The 18,936-nt window shown below is 51.1% G+C and overlaps 1 protein-coding gene across 1 annotated transcript in view; it reads left to right on the top strand.

Moving 5' to 3' along the window:
* LOC112125176 (butyrophilin subfamily 1 member A1-like) overlaps positions 1–18,936 on the top strand; it is a 71,232-nt gene that overhangs the window by 14,521 nt on the left and 37,775 nt on the right. Inside the window, exons 3-6 of the mRNA XM_026662562.1 lie at positions 2,169–2,450; positions 3,946–4,062; positions 17,495–17,515; positions 17,619–17,645. Coding sequence (XP_026518347.1) covers positions 2,169–2,450; positions 3,946–4,062; positions 17,495–17,515; positions 17,619–17,645 — 447 coding nt within the window. The remainder of the gene's footprint in view (positions 1–2,168; positions 2,451–3,945; positions 4,063–17,494; positions 17,516–17,618; positions 17,646–18,936) is intronic.

Here is an 18,936-nt window from a genome sequence, read left to right as displayed (position 1 = left end):
AAAACAGCACAAGCAATATTCATAAACACAAAAGCATGAGCAAGACAGCCTCCCCAGAGTGTGCTGGGCAGTGTCCTTTGCTTCAGGTTCTTGAGTCCAACAACCAAGTTCTTGCAGTGTGCCCCCCGTTTAACACACCGCTCACAGTTGTTGTGCTTGGTCAGCACAGACCCAGAGTTCATAGGTACATCTGTGTGCATTCTGCTCCTGCCATGAGCGGGGGGAGGGGGGTAAATGCACCTGCTGGCCGCCTGCTCACCACTCCCACTGGCCGCCTGCTCACTGCTGCTGCCAGCCGCCTGCCCGCTGCTCCCATCTGCCACCCCCACTGGGTCACTGCTCTCACCGGCCGGATTAAGATCATTCAGATTAAGTTCATTTTATTTCAGTTTAGCTCATCAGTAAAAGTGTGATCTGGTGCAGAAGGCATTACCTTAACCCTGCATTTTTTTGTTATCTAATGTCTGTATTTTGTGGGTGTGAGTGTGGGTGTGTTTCCTGGCTCTCAGAGGAGTCCAGTTTTCTGCTGCCAACTTCTGTGCTCTGGAAGGGTACAAACAAGGCACAGCCGAGGCAACCTGAACTCCCCAGTAACAAAGTTTTTTGGTAGTGAATTAATTTAACGTTTGTCTATACCAGGGGTGGGCAAACTTTTTGGCTTGAGGGCTGCATCGGGTTTCAGAAATTGTATGGGGGGCCGGTTAGGGGAGGCTGTGCCTCCCCAAACAGCCAGGCATGGCCCGGCCTCCAACCCCTATCTGACCCCCCCCCCCCGCTTCTCGCCCCCTGACGGCCCCATTCAACCCCCCCCATTCCCTGACGGCCCCCCTGGAACCTCTGCTCTATCCACCTCCCCGCTCTCTGTCCCCTGACGACCCCCAGACCTCCCACCCCTAACTGACCCCTGCCCCCCCCTCCCCCCCCCCCCCCCCCCCACCCGCCCCCCCCCCCCGGGATCCCTGCCCCATCCAACCCCCCTGTTCCCTGTCCTCTGACTGCCCCGGCCCCTGACCACCACCCCCGAACTCCCCTGCCCTCTCTCCAACCCCCCTCCCTCGCTCCCTGCCCCCTTACCGCGCTGCCTGGAGCACCGGTGGCTGGCAGCGCAGCTGCACCATGATAGGCAGCCGTGCCGCCCAGCTGAAGCCAGCCACTCACCAGGCAGGACAGAGCACCGGGTCAGGCCGGGCTCTGCAGCGGCGCTGCCCCAGGAGCTCACAGCCCAGCTGCCCAGAGCATTGCGCCGGCAGTGCAGTGAGCTGAGGCTGCGGGGGAGGGGGAACAGTGGGGGAGGGGTCGGGGGCTAGCCTCCCGGGCCAGGAGCTCAGGGGCCGGGCAGAGCGGTCCTGCGGGCCGGATGTGGCCCGCAGGCCATAGTTTGCCCACCTCTGGTCTATACATACACATGCACTGGTTACAATGAAGTAGTGCAAAACCTATATGGACACTCTTAAATGGTTTGGAAATGGCTTATATTAATTAAGCTTGAGTCGATTCCTTCTTGATTTAAGAGTGTCCACACAGGGGTTTGCACTGGTTTAAAAAAAAAAACTTTAACGAAACTGGAGCAAGTTTGTGCATAGAACAGCCCTGACATTAAAATTAATTCTATCAAATTGGAATCTGGCCAGTTTAACTAATCAACCACATCCATGGACTCACATTCAATTCTCAGTTTAATAGTGTGCATTGGGGGATGGGGGACTGACCGACGGAGAATACCTGAGCATGTAACATGAGAACCCAGGAAGGGGTTAGAGGCCAGGTGACACCTTTGCCCGGGAAACTGAACAAAGGCTGTGGGAGGGGTCGCTGAAGGCAGAGTTTCAGGAGCTGGCTGGTGATGTGGCTGGGAGGGAGACAGGGCTCTGACCTCCCAAGGGGGCTAGGGTGCCCTGGGACCCCAAGATGGACCTAACTGAGGGGGGGTCCTGTTGTCTGTGCCTGCAAGACCTGTCTTGGACTGTATTCCTGTCGTCTAAATAAACCTTCTGCTTTCTGGCTGGCTGAGAGTCATGGTGAATCGCAGGACACCAGGGGTGCAGGGCCTTGAGTCCCCCCATACTCCGTGACAAATAGGAAATGGCTTTTGATAACTGTGTAATAAAACTTTTGGCTCATTACTAGGCACTGTAGGATTATCACAAGTTCATTTATTTCTTCTGTAGGTTTGGGCTCTGCTCCTGCCATCTCTGTGGAGGGACATCAGGATGGAGGGATCCGGGTTGTGTGTCGATCAGCCGGATGGTACCCACAGCCCGAGGCTCAGTGGAGAGATCTCCAGGGGCAGCTCTTACCATCAGCCTCTGAAAAAATATCTCAAGAGGCCAATGACCTGTTTCAAACAGAGATTGCCATTGTTATACCAGAAGAGTCCAACCAGAAAGTGTCCTGCTGTGTCAGGAACCTCCTTCTCAACCAGGAGAGAGAGTCAGAGATTTCCATAGCAGGTCAGTGCCCATCCGTGCCGCACATGGATAAACTGAGACGTTGCAGACATGGGCAGAGAGTATTTATCATTGTGTCTCCTGTTTATTGGCCTGAACCTTCAATGTGCTGAGCACGTCTTGTAAAATCCTGAACAACCTCAATTCTCTTTGGATATGTCTACACTGCGATTCAAAACCCGCTGGTGACCCAGGCCAGCTGGCTCAGGCTAAGGGCCTCAGGCTAAGGGCCTGTTAAATTGTGGTATAGATGTCCAAGCTTGGGCTGGACCCTGCTACATGCACTAAAAATTCCATGCTGTGCTTTGATCTACCCCAGTTTTAAAACGGGAACAGATCAAAGTGAACCAGGGAACTTTTAGTGCAGTGCAGCAGGGTGCACACAGCCAGTTAGTGCGCAGCAGGCCAGTGCACAGTGGATTTACACCCCAGCCTGCCACACACTAACTGTGCCTATAGACGAGCCACCGTAGAGCAAGGTGGGTGAGTTGTGCCTGCTGCCTTAGGGAGATGCCTCCCTCTCTATTCTGGGGTTCTTGTGTATCAAATGAATATTACAACATTCTCACTATTATAGTGATGAATTTGTAAAGCACTATTTGTCTGAGGTCTCATAGTGCTGCATTGCTGGTTAGTCTATGATATGCCCAGTATTACCTGATTGTTATGTTCACAGCACACACGGAGAGTTAGAAACAAAACATAAATACTGTTCCTGAAAGGCTGCAATGTCACACTGCTTTATTGCTAAGAATCCAGAACTCTAACATGCCACAGCCAAATACAGAGAGAGATAAAGCAGGCTGCTCCCTAAGGCAGAGAGGCAGAACCAAACCTACCCTGCTTTAGGCTGGCTTTTTGCAGACTGACTGCAGAGGACCCAGATGTACAATCCCTACAGAGCCCCTTAGCCTGCAAGTAGGACCAGGAATCCCCTCAGGATTTCAAGTGTCAGCTTGTAATTTTTACACAGTTTTCAATACACTGCACTAATCACTTAGCAAGGACCCTGTAGTCAGCCATTGCTCCAAGGCCCAGGGAAGAGGACTCTGGGGGAATTATTACTCTGAATCTCCAGGCTCAGTTTTGTTTTTATTAAAATCCCGTATTAACATATTTTGGGCCAGATTCTTTCATATGGCTGAGGAGAGTCGGGGGTGTCAGGAAGCTGGTCACAACTCTCTGATTCTAAGGGATACTCTGCACTGGCTGCAGCTTTGGGATCACTTAGCGCCTGAACGTATGTCAGTGGGGGATAGGAGTGGCATAATGGAGCTGCACCCTACCCCCAACATGCCCCCTCCCATTAATTAACCATGTTCAGTAACCAGGCTAAAGCTTGGGCTCTCACTGGTTTAATAATAAAGCACAAAGCAGCCACATGTCCCTGTGTATTTCCCTGTGAGGTTCTTTTAACTAGTCGCAGTGTCACCTCTGTCAATTCCTGTCTTCATTCTGCGTGTGTTTGCTCCCAAGTCAATGGCACTTTCTCTTGCAGAGCTGTTTTTCCCGCGAGTCAATCCCTGGATGGTGGCTCTGGGTGTGATCCTGGTTCTCCTGGCTGTTCTCATTCCCCTGGCCAGTTACTGCTTCTGGAGGCAGCACAGAGCAAAAGGTGAAGTAACAAGAGGCGGGAACTTGGTGAGAGAGAGAGAGAGAGAGATTAAAAGAAACAACAATGAGGAGTCCTTGTGGCACCTTAGAGACTAACAAATTTATTTGGGCATAAGCTTTCATGGGCTATAACCCACTTCATCAGATACATGGAGTGAAAATACAGTAGCAGGTATAAATACACAGCACAAGAAAAGATGGGAGTTGCCTCACCAAGTGGGGGGTCAGTCTAACGAGACAATTCAATTAACAGCAGGAGACCAAGGGAGGAAAAATCACTTTTGTAGTGGTAATGAGAGTGGCCCATTTCAAACAGTTGACAAGAAGGTGTGAGTACCAGTAGGGGGAAATTAGTATGGGGGAAATTAGGTTTTGTAATGACCCAACCACTCCCAGTCTTTATTCAGGCCTAATTTGATGGTGTCCAGTTTGCAAATTAATTCCAGTTCTGCAGTTTCACATTGGAGTCTGTTTTTGAAGTTTTTTTGTTGATGAATTGCCACTTTTAGGTCTGTTATTGAGTGACCAGAGAGATTGAAGTGTTCTCCTACTGGTTTTTGAATGTTATAATTCCTGATGTCAGATTTGTGTCCATTTATAAATAAATGAATAAAGAGCCCCCTCCTACACCCAAACTCCATCCTGGAACCTGCACTCCGAACCTCCTCCTGCACCCCAACCCCCTGTCCCATCCGCAGCCCCACCCCAGGGCCCATACCCCCAGCTGGAGCCCACACCCCAACTCCCTGCCCAGTCCTCAGCCACCTCCTGCACTCCAAACCCCTTTGCCCCAGCCTGGAGCCCTCTCCTGCACCCAAAACCCCTCATCCCAAGCCCACACTTCCAGACAGAGTCCTCACCTCCTCCCACACCTCAACCCCCTGCCCCAACCCGGAGCCCCATCCCACACTCTGAACCCTCATTTCTGGCACCTCTCCAGAGGCTAGGGGAAGCCCCGAGCCTCCACGCCCCGCCCCCTCACTGTAAGGCTGTGTGTGGCCCCCAACTATTTTTTTCTGTGGGTCAGCAGCCCCTGATAGAAAAAAGGTTCCCCACCCCACCCCTGCTTTAACAGATATGTTATGTGGGTTGAGTCCATGTTTAGGTGACAGGGATTAATCATTTTGAGTTGTATGTAAAAGTCATGTATGTGCCCAGAGAGAGCTATGTTGGGCGCATTTCCAAACACTAAACAATCAGAACAATTAACTGTCACTGTCTTGTTCCCTGGGCCTTTCAGAGAACTCTCCGCACCAGCTGCACTGGTGAGCTGTGGCTAGGATGCTGTAATAACACAAACACACTCAGGATTTGCACGGCTGGTCTAACACGCTGCTCACACTGGGCACAAGATGCTCTCGCTCAGGCTGTGCTCAGCAGTGATAGTGACCTGAGCATCCAGCTTTGGAAGGGCACCTCCACCCCATTCTTTGCTGGGACACCCACTATTTACCAAGCCCCTAGGGGGAGCTCTTCCCTATTATCCCTAGGACCAAGGGGCAGACGCCACCCACAAGATCAGGATCTGGCCTAGGATGGAGCCAGCAAGACCCTGTTCCTTATCCAGCCCAGGTCAAAGTCCCATTCCCATCGCTCTCTTCCCTCCTCCATTTCCACAGTCAGGAGCTGGGGGGAGCTGGGGCCATTCAAGGGATGGGCACAGAGGGCACCAGACAGGGAACTCGATAAACAAAGACCTTCCTTCCCACAACAGCCATATCTGATGTGAGTGGGTCTAGGACTTAAGCAGCAGGGACAGCTGCTATGACCCATAGAGGCCACAGCCTGTGGGGACAGGTTGAACCACCCATCACTGCAGTTCAGTCCCAGGCAGCAGGGACACAGAGGGCAGAGGCCTTCACAGACAGACCTATCTGTGTGACCCATTTGTCCGGCTCTTTGTCTCTCTGTCTCATAACTACAGCGGAGCTGCGTTCAACAGTAATAGGAACTTCACCATACACGTGATGGAATGAAATCCAACCTCTCGCCCTTTTCTCTCTCTATGTCGCACTGACACAGATGAGCTGTGAAGGGGAAGGGGTCTGAGCAGCTCTGTCTAGCAGCCCACATGGGCCAGGCTCATTGCTGGACACTATAAGACTTGTCCAGTATTTAACAGGATCTCTCACTTGGGATTCCCCCTTCCACGGCCATGTAAAGAGGGAAGGGGCAGGATTTCACCCTCAGTGACCATGTGCTGTGTGTGTGTTTGCTCTCGTATCCAGGAGGCATTTCATATCGGAGGAGCGGAGGGAAAGGGAAATGTATCTCCTCTCTCCCTTCCTGTTTTAGCATAAAAGTGATCACTCTGTATTTGGATGGAGGGAATTGAATTCACTGTTCCTCACCCCAGCAACCTTTGATGAGAGGTAGCTGCCCCACTGCCTTCTGCCCCAGTATCTGCCATTGCCCCACTGCCCCCCTCCTCGGTATCAGTCCTTGCATCCAGTTGTGAGGGAGAAGCACAGAAGCTGGATGTTTCTGCTAAAATGATCAGCAGTGAGATACTTGCAAATGGTGACAAATTGTCATCGATCAGGCTTTAATGTCAGCATCCCAGCCCCACTTGATAAGTGTGAGCAGCAAACAGCGCTTCCTGCAGACTCAGGCAGATCTCATTGGGCTGGTGTACCCAGCTTGCTTGCTTACACCCAGGTCACTTGCTCAGTGCTATCTTCATACCCAGAAAGGCCGGACACCTTTTAATAAATGGAGCGTGAGATTTTCACCCATCCTTCAACCCCTTTATGGTCAGCAAAAGGACCAAAACAGCATAACTGGGCTTCAAAAGGCCTGGATCCAGCTGGGGGAGGATTCGCTCCAGTGCAGGCACAGCAGAGAACAGCTGGGGGCTGCCCTCTGAGGACCCACTTACAAGCCCTATTGTAGGGGTGTAGGGAAGATGGGACTGGGAACAAGAGGCAGGGAGGGGCCACAGTGCACGGTGCTGGAGAGATTCTGGGCCGTGCTGCTGCCCATATGTGCCCAGGGAAAGGCTGCTGTAACTAAAGGCACAAGCTAAGCCAGAAAAACTCACTCTTATTATGGAATAAGTGTATTCATATGGAGCATTACGCTGGTATAACGTGAGTGGTTTAAATGCCCAACTTATTTTATACTGGTGTAACTTTGTCCTGCAGCAAGCCCTGAGTTACAGCGGGGGCTGCTTTCGCATCCAGAGCACCCGGGATCAGGAGGATACGGGGCAGCGCTTAAAGCTGCCTGAGCCCTCAAGTGCCCCTGGGCTGCAGGTTCTGAGCACAGAATCTCACGCTGAGAGTTTAGATCACATTGAGCAGAGCTCTTAACAGAGGTGTCCGCAGTGCTGCCCAGGTCTTTTTCCTGAGTATTTTAAAGCCAATAACCTGCATGCCTAGGTCTGATTATCCGTGTAATGTGCGTTACCTTACATTGATCAACGCTGAATTTCATCAGCCATCATGTTATCCAAGCTTGGTCCCTCTGAAATAACTCAGACTTCTTTGGTAACCTAAATAATTGTGTGTCATCTGCAAATTTTGCCACTTCAGGGATATCCTTTGTTCCAAGTCACTGATAAATAGACCAGGGGTTCTCAAACTTCATTGCACCGCGACCCCCTTCTGACAACAACAATTACTACATGACCCCAGGAGGGGGGACCAAAGCCTGAGCCCACTGAGCCCCGCCCCCTGGGTAGGGGTGGGGCCAGGGCCAAAGCTGAATCCCAAGGGCTTCCTTCCCAGACATGGGGCCTGTAATCTGAGCCCCAGTGCCCAGGGCTGAAGCCCTTGGGCTTCAGCTTCAGCCCCAGGTGGTGGGACTCGGGCTTCAGGCCCAGGCCCCAGCAACTCTAAGGCAGCCCTGGCGACCCCATTAAAACAGGGCCGCAATCCACTTTGGGGTTTTGACCCACAGTTTGAGAACCGCTGAAATAGACTAAACACCAGTCCTAATACCTGACTTTGAGGCACCCCACTGCTAACCTTTTTCCATATGAAAATTGACTATTTATTCTTGCTCTTTGTTTTCTGTCATTAAGCTGGTTTCTGATCCAGGACAATACTTTACCTCTCACCCCATGATGACTTAGGCTATGTCTGCACTACAGAGCTTCTAACGCTACAGCTGTACCAATGCAGCCGTGCCACTGTAAGATCTCTAGTGGAGCCACACTGTTCCGATGGGAGAGAGTTCTCCCATCGGCATAATGATTCACCTCCAGCGGGCGGAGGTAGCTATGTGGGCAGGAGAGTTTCTCCCACCGACATAGCACTGTGCACACTAACACTTATGCCATTGTAACTTATGTTGCTCAGGGGGTGGAATATTCACACCTCTGAATGACATAAGTTTTGGAGCCATAAGTGGTAGTGTGGACAGCTTTAGTTTCCTTAAAAACTTTTTGTGAGGAACTTTTTCAAAAACTTTTTGAAAGTCCACATCAATTATGCCATTGGGTTCTCCTGTGTGCCATACTGTACTGACATACTCAGTGACATTTTAACAGATGACTGAGACACAAACCTAGTCTATTCTAGGAACTTATATTGGTATAGCTACGTTTTTCTGGAGTGTGGATCCACACCCCTGAGAGATGTAGTTTATATTTACCAAGCTAACCCCTGGTGTAGACAGTGCTAGGCCGACGGAAGAATCAACCTAACTACTGACTTTGGGGGAGGTGGGTTACCTGTGACGATGGGAGAATCCTTCCCCTCAGCGTAGGGACTGTCTATGCTGAAGCCCCACAGCAGCAGTGGTGCAGTTGCACTGCTGTAGGGGTTTAAGTGTAGACATACCCACAGTTTTCTTTTCCAGCTGTGCTAGTTGGACTTTTCCCCACCATTCTCATACAGCTGATTTAGAATTCTGGTTTAGTTCTTGTTTCAGCCAGTTTACCAGGCACTGAGGTAAGGCTCACTGGGCTGTAATTCTCAGAATTACTCCGGCCAAATTTTTAAAGCTGGATACAACATTCCCAACCCTCTGAATCTCCGGAAGAGTAGCTGATTTTAATGAGTGATGCGTATTATTGTTAGCAGCTCAGCCATATCGCTCTGACGTCATTTCAGAACTCTTGGGCGTTTGGCACCTGGCAGGGATCTACGCTGCTCATGGTGGCTGCTGGCTCTTTAACTTATCAGTTGTTCCAATATCTCGTCTTCACACCTCGATCCCTGATATTCATTTCCTGAACAGAGCAGCTCCAGGGCAGGTCTCTCTCCAACATTCTCTGTGGTGAAAACTGATGCAGAGAAATCAGTCAGTCTCTCAGCATTGTCCTTACCTTCCTCAATTGCTCCCTTTCCCCCCTGGTGATCCAGGGGACCCATCGATTCTCTCACAGGCTTCCTGATTCTGATGGACTGAAATAATTCCCTGGTATTTGTTTTATATCTCTGGCTGTTCACTGCTAATTCCATTTAGCCTCCTAATTCCCATCATGCACTTCACCTGATGTACTTTATGCTCCTTTCTGCTGGCTTCGCAGGGTTAATATTTTCCACTTGCTGAGGGATCCCTGTTTGGCTCTACCACCTCTTGTGCCTGGTTAGGTGGGGTTACAATATTCCTCCCCTTGCTAATTCCTTCGCTGCTCAGGAGGTGCCAGGCTCTGGTTGCTGATGTAGCCTCCAGGCTGAGTCTAAGGCCTTGGCTACACTTGCAGATGTACAGCACTGTGAGTTAAACCTGACTTCGTGCAGCTGAGTAGGGAAAGCGCTGCAGTCTGTCCACACTGACAGTTGCCCAGCGCACTGTGGTGGCCACATTTGCAGCAATTGCAGCGTTATTGGGAGCGGTGCATTATGGGCAGCTATCCCACAGAGCACCTTTTCCCATTCTGGCGCCTTGGGTTGTGGGAAGGGGGCGTGGGTGCGGGGGATTCTGGGTCCTGTCCCAATGCCCCGTGATGCATTGCTTCGCATCCCAGAAATCCCTTTGTTTCCGTCCACCTTTGGCGCCATCTTTCAACAGTTTCTGTGCAGCGAGATCTGTCTGCGGGAAATGGAGCCCGAACTGCTGAGGCGTATGCTGACGAGTCTCGCCAGCACGTCACGTTTGGCTGTCGAACTATTCCTTAAGATCCAAAGTGACAGTGAGAGTGAGGGTGAGGAGTCCGACGATGCTATTGAGCCGCATAACGCGTACGACACAAAATTGCTTGTGGCATTCACGGACATGCTCAGCACCGTGGAACGCCACTTTTGGGCTCGGGAAACAAGCACCGAGTGGTGGGATCACATCGTCATGGAAGTCTGGGATGACGAGCAGCGGCTGCAGAACTTTCGGATGAGAAAAGCCACTTTCATGGGACTGTGTGAGGAACTCGCCCCCATCCTGCGGCGCAAGGACACGAGATTGAGAGCTGCCCTGCCAGTGGAGAAACGGGTGGCTATTGCAATCTGGAAGCTGGCAACTCCAGACAGCTACCGGTCGGTCGCAAACCAGTTTGGAGTGGGAAAGTCGACCGTTGGAATCGTGTTGATGCAAGTTTGCAAGACCATTAATCGCATCCTACTCAGAAGAACCGTGACTCTGGGTAACGTGCAGGAAATAGTGGATGGCTTTGAACAAATGGGGTTCCCTAACTGTAGAGGGGCGATAGATGGGACGCACATTCCTATTCTGGCACCACCCCACCTAGGATCCGAGTACGTTAATCGGAATGGGTATTTCTCTATGGTTCTCCAGGCGCTTGTGGATCACTGTGGGCGTTTCATTGACATTAACACAGGCTGGCCCGGAAAGGTGCATGACGCACGCATCTTTCGGAACACTTGGCTGTTCAGGAAGATGCAGGCCGGGACTTTTTTCCCAGAGCGGAAGATCACGGTAGGGGAAGTTGAAATGCCCATTGTGATCCTTGGAGGTCCTGCTTACCCGTTAATGCCGTGGCTCATGAAACCCTACACAGGGAGCCTTGACAGCAGCAAGGAACAGTTCAACTACAGGCTGAGCCGGTGCCGAATGACTGTGGAGTGTGCCTTTGGCCGTTTAAAGGGCTGCTGGCGATCTCTGTATGGGAAGCTGGACTTGGCCGAAAACAGCATCCCTGTGGTTATATCCGCGTGCTGTGCCCTCCATAATATTTGTGAAGGGAAGGGTGAAAGCTTCACTCAGGCATGGACCTCCGAGGTTCAACACCCGGAGGCTGAATTTGCACAGCCAGAGAGCAGGGCTATTACAGGGGCCCAGCGCGGGGCTGCAAGGATTAGGGATGCCTTGAGGGAGCAATTTGAGGCTGAAAACCAGCAGTGATATCTGGTGCCCTGCACAGGAGTGAAGTGCAGTAGTTCCAATCTTTAGGAATCAGTGTCTGCTAGGCAGACAAGCAGACTTGCAGTGCCTGTTTAGTTCCTGGGCTAAGGGGTCTTTTACTTTATGCAATAATAAAGAATGTTTTCAAAGCCAAAGAATCCATTTATTGAAAAGAAAAAAAAATATTTATTGAAAAGAAACAAGGGGGTGGAGTGGGGAACAGTACATTCACAGATTCGCGTATGTCCTGTCTGGTGTGCTGTGCAGTGAGTGCTGCACTTCAGGGCAGCTATACTGCATGGTGATGGGGGTTGAGTGCAGAGGGTAAGGGTCGTGGTTTTCAGGGTTGGGTGGTGAAGATACTGGTGTTGGAGGCAGCGGGTGGCGTGAAGAACACGGAAGTTGGGGAAAGTGGGTTGGAGGTGACAGTGGGGCACAACGGAAAGAGTTTTGTGACAAAGGCTGGGGGGGGGGGGCGTTTGCGGTACTGCTCCTCTTTCTGCATGGCTACCAGCTCCTGGATAGCATCTGCTTGGCGCTCCAAGATGCTTATGAGCCTATCAATGCTTTGCTGCCGGTGCACGGTGCTTTGCCGCTGGTGCACTGCATTTTCCTGGCGGATCCTGCTTTCTCTCTCCCTCCAGTCCTGCGCTTTCTCATTCTCTTTAATAGATTGCCGCATCACTTCTTGCAGCATGTCTTCTTTGCTTTTTCGCGGTCTCTTCCTGAGTCTTTGCAGTCTCTGAGCAGGCGATAAGAGGGACAGCTGAGGTCTCAAGGTTGATGCAGCTGTATAGGCAAAATGCAACATTTAACAGAGGCAGCATTGTTCATACCAGACAGAGTAATGATCCCCCCCGCACTTAAGGAGTAGAAAACACACAGGGTCTACACAATAGCATAATTTTCCCATCTGAAACAGAGCACACATATCCCACGGGAGCCTCACAATGGTGAGTAAGGGGGACTGATTTTTTCAGGGCTGCACTGTCCTCTGGGTTTCTGTGCCTTGGGGAGAGCCAACAGCTTCAGGGGGCACCTACACTGAACACTGTCCCAACATTTTCCACAGGAGTTCGTCCTGGACGATATCTCGCTGCTGAGGGTGACCTGGGAAGCAAGGGAGGGTCTTCTACTGCAATGCGGCTTCCGCCCTGGCCCATATGCAGCTTGCCTGTGTGCAGCAATGGTCCCCCCGCCCCTCGCGGCACAGTGGCGTGGACACGTTAGCCTGGCTGGGACAAGGACCACGGCGGCTCTCCCGATAAACCTGCGCAAACGCATTGCACACGTTCTGGATGAGACATTCGAGGAGATTATCGAGGCCGATTACCGCGATGTGATAAACCACATCAATGCACTATTCTGCATCTAGGCATGCATGCCTAACCCTCCTCTCCCAAAGAGCCCGCACCGAAAAAATTCCTTCCCGAAAAAAACCCAGCTTACCGGGAACGTGCTCTTCTGTTTGTCCTCCACCAAGTACCGGCCGCTGCGACTGGCTACCTTCCTCCTGGCTCGAGAAGAGCTCCTGGCTGCATGGCTCCAGGGATTCCGGGGTGTCTCCATCCGGCCCACCACCATCACTCCCATTTTCCTCCTCCTCCTCCCCTCCCCCCCCACCGGCTCTGAAGTGTCCATGGTGGTGCTCGGAGTGGAGGTGGGGTTTTCATAGATTCATAGATTCTAGGACTGGAAGGGACCTCGAGAGGTCATCGAGTCCAGTCCCCTGCCCGCATGGCAGGACCAAATACTGTCTAGACCATCCCTGATAGACATTTATCTAACCTACTCTTAAATATCTCCAGAGATGGAGATTCCACAACCTCCCTAGGCAATTTATTCCAGTGTTTAACCACCCTGACAGTTAGGAACTTTTTCCTAATGTCCAACCTAGACCTCCCTTGCTGCAGTTTAAGCCCATTGCTTCTTGTTCTATCCTTAGAGGCTAAGGTGAACAAGTTTTCTCCCTCCTCCTTATGACACCCTTTTAGATACCTGAAAACTGCTATCATGTCCCCTCTCAGTCTTCTCTTTTCCAAACTAAACAAACCCAATTCTTTCAGCCTTCCTTCATAGGTCATGTTCTCAAGACCTTTAATCATTCTTGTTGCTCTTCTCTGGACCCTTTCCAATTTCTCCACATCTTTCTTGAAATGCGGTGCTCAGAACTGGACACAATACTCCAGCTGAGGCCTAACCAGAACAGAGTAGAGCGGAAGAATGACTTCTTGTGTCTTGCTCACAACACACCTGTTAATACATCCCAGAATCATGTTTGCTTTTTTTGCAACAGCATTACACTGTTGACTCATATTTAGCTTGTGGTCCACTATAACCCCTAGATCCCTTTCTGCCGTACTCCTTCCTAGACAGTCTCTTCCCATTCTGTATGTGTGAAACTGATTTTTTCTTCCTAAGTGGAGCACTTTGCATTTGTCTTTGTTAAACTTCATCCTGTTTAACTCAGACCATTTCTCCAATTTGTCCAGATCATTTTGAATTATGACACTGTCCTCCAAAGCAGTTGCAATCCCTCCCAGTTTGGTATCATCCGCAAACTTAATAAGCGTACTTTCTATGCCAATATCTAAGTCGTTAATGAAGATATTGAACAGAGCCGGTCCCAAAACAGACCCCTGCGGAACCCCACTCGTTATGCCTTTCCAGCAGGATTGGGAACCATTAATAACAACTCTCTGAGTACGGTTATCCAGCCAGTTATGCACCCACCTTATAGTAGCCCCATCTAAATTGTATTTGCCTAGTTTGTCGATAAGAATATCATGCGAGACCGTATCAAATGCCTTACTAAAGTCTAGGTATACCACATCCACAGCTTCTCCCTTATCCACAAGACTCGTTATCCTATCGAAGAAAGCTATCAGATTGGTTTGACATGATTTGTTCTTTACAAATCCATGCTGGCTGTTCCCTATCACCTTACCACCTTCCAAGTGTTTGCAGATGATTTCCTTAATTACTTGCTCCATTATCTTCCCTGGCACAGAAGTTAAACTAACTGGTCTGTAGTTTCCTGGGTTGTTTTTATTTCCCTTTTTATAGATGGGCACTATATTTGCCCTTTTCCAGTCTTCTGGAATCTCTCCCGTCTCCCATGATTTTCCAAAGATAATAGCTAGAGGCTCAGATACCTCCTCTATTAGCTCCTTGAGTATTCTAGGATGCATTTCATCAGGCCCTGGTGACTTGCAGGCATCTAACTTTTCTAAGTGATTTTTAACTTGTTCTTTTTTTATTTTATCTGCTAAACCTACCCCCTTCCCATTAGCATTCACTATGTTAGGCATTCCTTCAGACTTCTCGGTGAAGACCGAAACAAAGAAGTCATTAAGCATCTCTGCCATTTCCAAGTTTCCTGTTACTGTTTCTCCCTCTTCACTGAGCAGTGGGCCTACCCTGTCTTTGGTCTTCCTCTTGCTTCTAATGTATTGATAAAAAGTCTTCTTGTTTCCCTTTATTCCTGTAGCTAGTTTGAGCTCATTTTGTGCCTTTGCCTTTCTAATCTTGCCCCTGCATTCCTGTGTTGTTTGCCTATATTCATCCTTTGTAATCTGTCCTAGTTTCCATTTTTTATATGACTCCTTTTTATTTTTTAGATCATGCAAGATCTCGTGGTTAAGCCAAGGTGGTCTTTTCCCACATTTTCTATCTTTCCTAACCAGCGGACTAGCTTGCTTTTGGGCCCTTAATAGTGTCCCTTTGAAAAACTGCCAACTCTCCTCAGTTGTTTTTCTCCTCAGTCTTGATTCCCATGGGACTTTACCTATCAGCTCTCTGAGCTTACCAAAATCCGCCTTCCTGAAATCCATTGTCTCTATTTTGCTGTTCTCCCTTCTACCCTTCCTTAGAATTGCAAACTCTATGATTTCATGATCACTTTCTCCCAAGCTGCCTTCTACTTTCAAATTCTCAACGAGTTCCTCAGTATTTGTTAAATTCAAGTCTAGAACAGCTTCCCCCCTAGTAGCTTTTTCAACCTTCTGAAATAAAAAGTTGTCTGCAATGCAGTCCAAGAATTTGTTGGATAGTCTGTGCCCCGCTGTGTTATTTTCCCAACATATATCTGGATAGTTGAAGTCCCCCATCACCACCAAATCTTGGGCTTTGGATGATTTTGTTAGTTGTTTAAAAAAAGCCTCATCCACCTCTTCCACCTGGTTAGGTGGCCTGTAGTAGACTCCTAGCATGACATCACCCTTGTTTTTTACCCCTTTTAGCCTAACCCATAGACTCTCAACACTTCCATCTCCTATGTCCATCTCTACCTCAGTCCAAGTGTGTACATTTTTAATATATAAGGCAACACCTCCTCCCTTTTTCCCCTGTCTATCCTTCCTGAGCAAGCTGTATCCATCCACACCAACATTCCAATCATGTGCATTATCCCACCAAGTTTCAGTGATGCCAACAATGTCATAGTTGTATTTATTTATTAGCACTTCCAGTTCTTCCTGCTTATTACCCATACTTCTCGCATTTGTATATAGGCATTTAAGATACTGGTTTGATCTTTCCTCCCAGTTTTGTCCTGACCCTCCTTTCTCTCTGCCAATATAGCCCACACTCCCTCTCATTTCTGACCCATCTCCCAGGTCTCCATGTTCCCCACTTACCTGCGGGCTTTGCTCACCTGTCCCCGTCGAACCTAGTTTAAAGCCCTCCTCACTAGGTTAGCCAGTCTGTGTCCAAATAGGGTCTTTCCCCTCCTCGAAAGGTGAACGCCATCTCTGCCTAGCAGTCCTTCCTCAAATAGCATCCCGTGGTCTAGGAAGCCAAAGCCCTCCTGGCGACACCATCTTCGCAGCCAGGCATTCACCTCCATGATGCATCTGTCTCTGCCTGGGCCCCTGCCTTTGACAGGAAGAATCGAAGAGAATACCACCTGCACTCCAAACTCCTTCACCCGTACTCCCAGAGCCCTGTAGTCACTCTTGATCCGCTCAGTGTCACACCACGCAGTATCATTTGTGCCCACATGGATGAGTAGCATGGGGTAGTAGTCAGAGGGCTGGATAATCCTCGACAATGCCTCCATAACGTCTCAGATACGGGCTCCCGGCAGGCAGCATACCTCCCGAGATGAAATGTCAGGGCGACAGATGGGCGCCTCCGTCCCCCTCAGCAGAGAGTCTCCGACCACCACTACCCTACGTTTCCTATTCGCAGTGGTGGCAGCAGACCTCCCAGCCTTAGGGGCACGAGGCTTCTACTCTTTTACTGTAGGGGGTGATCCCTAGTAGATACTTGGGTTAACCCCAAGTATCGCATCCAGCTCTTTGTAGAATCGGCAGGTCGCGGGGGGAGCACCTGAGCGGCCATTTGCGTCGCGGGCTTTGCGGTAAGCACTCCGCAGCTCCTTCACTTTAATCCTGCACTGCAGGGCGTCCCGGTCATGGCCTCTTTCCATCATGTCCTTTGATACCTTCCCGAAGGTATCGTAATTCCTACGGCTGGAGCGCAGCTGGGACTGTACAGCTTCCTCCCCCCAAACACTGATGAGGTCCAGCAACTCGCCATTGCTCCATGCTGGGGCTCGCTTGGCGCGTGGAGGCATGGTCACCTGGAAAGATTCGCTGATAGCACTCCACGCCATGCCGGGCTGAGCAAACAAGAAGGGGATTTTTAAAATTCCCGGGGAATGTAAAGGGCCGGTCACATGGTTGGTAGAGTTTGAACTGATGACCAGAGTGGCTAGAACAGGCATTGTGGGATACTGCCGAATAATTCTGGAGGCCATTCACAGTGCATTGGGCGGCCACACTGGCGCTGCAGCGGCAGCGCTGCACGCGCTATTCCTCTCAGAGAGGTGGAGTACATGCAGCGCTGCAACCACGGAGATACAGCGCTGCAAATGCCTTGCCAGTGTGGACGGGGAGTGAGTTACAGCGCTGGGGTCGGCTTTACAGCGCTGCAACTCGCAAGTGTAGCCAAGGCCTAAGCATTTTAACTTCCTTACTTTAAAGTCTTTTTGACTCACTTCTCTTCTGCAAGATAATGTGATATTAGGGTGACCAGACAGCAAGTGTTAAAAATCGGGATAGGGGATGAGGGGTAATAGGCGCCTATATAAGACAAAGCCCCAAATATCGGGACTGTCCCTATAAAATCGGGACATCTGGTCACTTTATGTGATATTGACTCATTTCTCTTTGTTTTATTTTTAGACAAACTCCAGGCTGAGCTCAGTAAGTTCCATTCCCCCCAGTATCACCCTGTGTGACATTGTCTCCTGCTCAGCGTGTCGGTGTTCAGGGGCGTTCTCATCCCTCTGTCTGTGTTTGGTTGCAGGGTGGAGACGCGCCCAGATCTACGCAGGTACTGTACATACCACTGATGTTTTATCCATGGTGAGGCTCCACCTCCCCCTGGGAGCTCTGTGCTCCTTTCCCTGCACAGAGCATTTTCCTATGACATTCAATAGGCTGGAAAAAGCAATATTACTGGGGGCAGATGGAAAGGGGCAGGTGACACCCCAGGTTTATTGCAGAGCAGGGACCTGCCCCCTTTGGGAAAGGGCTGATTGGTGAGGGAATACTGCCCCCTGGTGTCACCTTTCCAGGGCCGTACCTGGGCTTTGCAGGATGGACATTCTTATCTGTCCATCATTTGCATTGAACTGCTCAGCTCTCCCTTCCCACCAGCAGGGTTTCTATGCTCAGACCAGGCTTTAGCACAATTTCCTTCTAGCGTAACAGGCCCAGACAGGAGCTGTTCAGTGTCTCCCTGGAATTGGGGGGAGGGAGGCCCTGTCCCCACTGCAAGGGCAGATACGGTTTTATAACCAGCTTGTGACGCTCCCCTGACCCAATTGCAACAAATTGTGCCCATGCGGCAGCTTTTCTGCCTCACAGTCGTGGCTGAGCTGTGTGTGTGCAGGACCGGTGCAACCACTAGGCGAACTAGGCGGCCGCCTAGGGCGCCAAGTGGTTGGGGGCACCAAAAAGTGCGCTCAGGGGAGGCAGTGGAGTGGAGGTGAGCTGGGGCAGGAGGGCACAGGGAGGGCTGCCCGCAGCAAGTAACCGGGGGGGGGGAGGGGAACGTGCAGGGGAACCGCTCCCCACCCCAGCTCACCTCCGCTCCGCCTTCTCCCCTGAGCACGCCGCCCCCGCTCTAATTCTCCTCCCCTCCCAGGCTTGCCGCACCAAACAGCTGATTGGCACTGCAAGCCTGGGAGGCGGGAGAAGTGGAGTGGCACTGGCGTGCTCAGGGGAGAAGGAGGAGTGGAGGTGAACTGGGGCGGGGAGCTGCCGCAGGGGGGCCCCCTGGGCGGAGTGGGGGCGGAGAGCTGCTGCAAGGGGGGCGCCACAGGGCTGGTAGTTGCCACAGGGGGGGCTCCCCTGCTTCACCCCATGGCCCCCGCCCCCACTCCCCTGAAGACTGCAGCCAGGCCCGACCCTGCACTCACCACATGGTAAGTGGAGCGACCCGGCCCCAGCCTGCTCTGCTCCCTGGGCTCCCAGCTGCGCTACCGGCGAGTGCTGGGGGGTGGTTCCCACCTCTCTCCTCCCCCCAAGCCTGGGAGTCAGGGGAGCAGAGCAGGCTGGGGTCCCAGGCCTCCACAGGGGAGCTGTGTGGGGCCCTGCCCCAGGCCTCCGTGGGGGACGGC

This window comes from Terrapene carolina, unplaced genomic scaffold (assembly GCF_002925995.2).
Source record: "Terrapene carolina triunguis isolate 2854851 unplaced genomic scaffold, T_m_triunguis-2.0 Scaffold28432, whole genome shotgun sequence".
NCBI lineage: Eukaryota > Metazoa > Chordata > Testudines > Emydidae > Terrapene > Terrapene triunguis.
The sequence above is the reverse complement of the archived record's forward strand: the minus strand, read 5'-3'. Positions and strand labels throughout refer to the sequence as shown.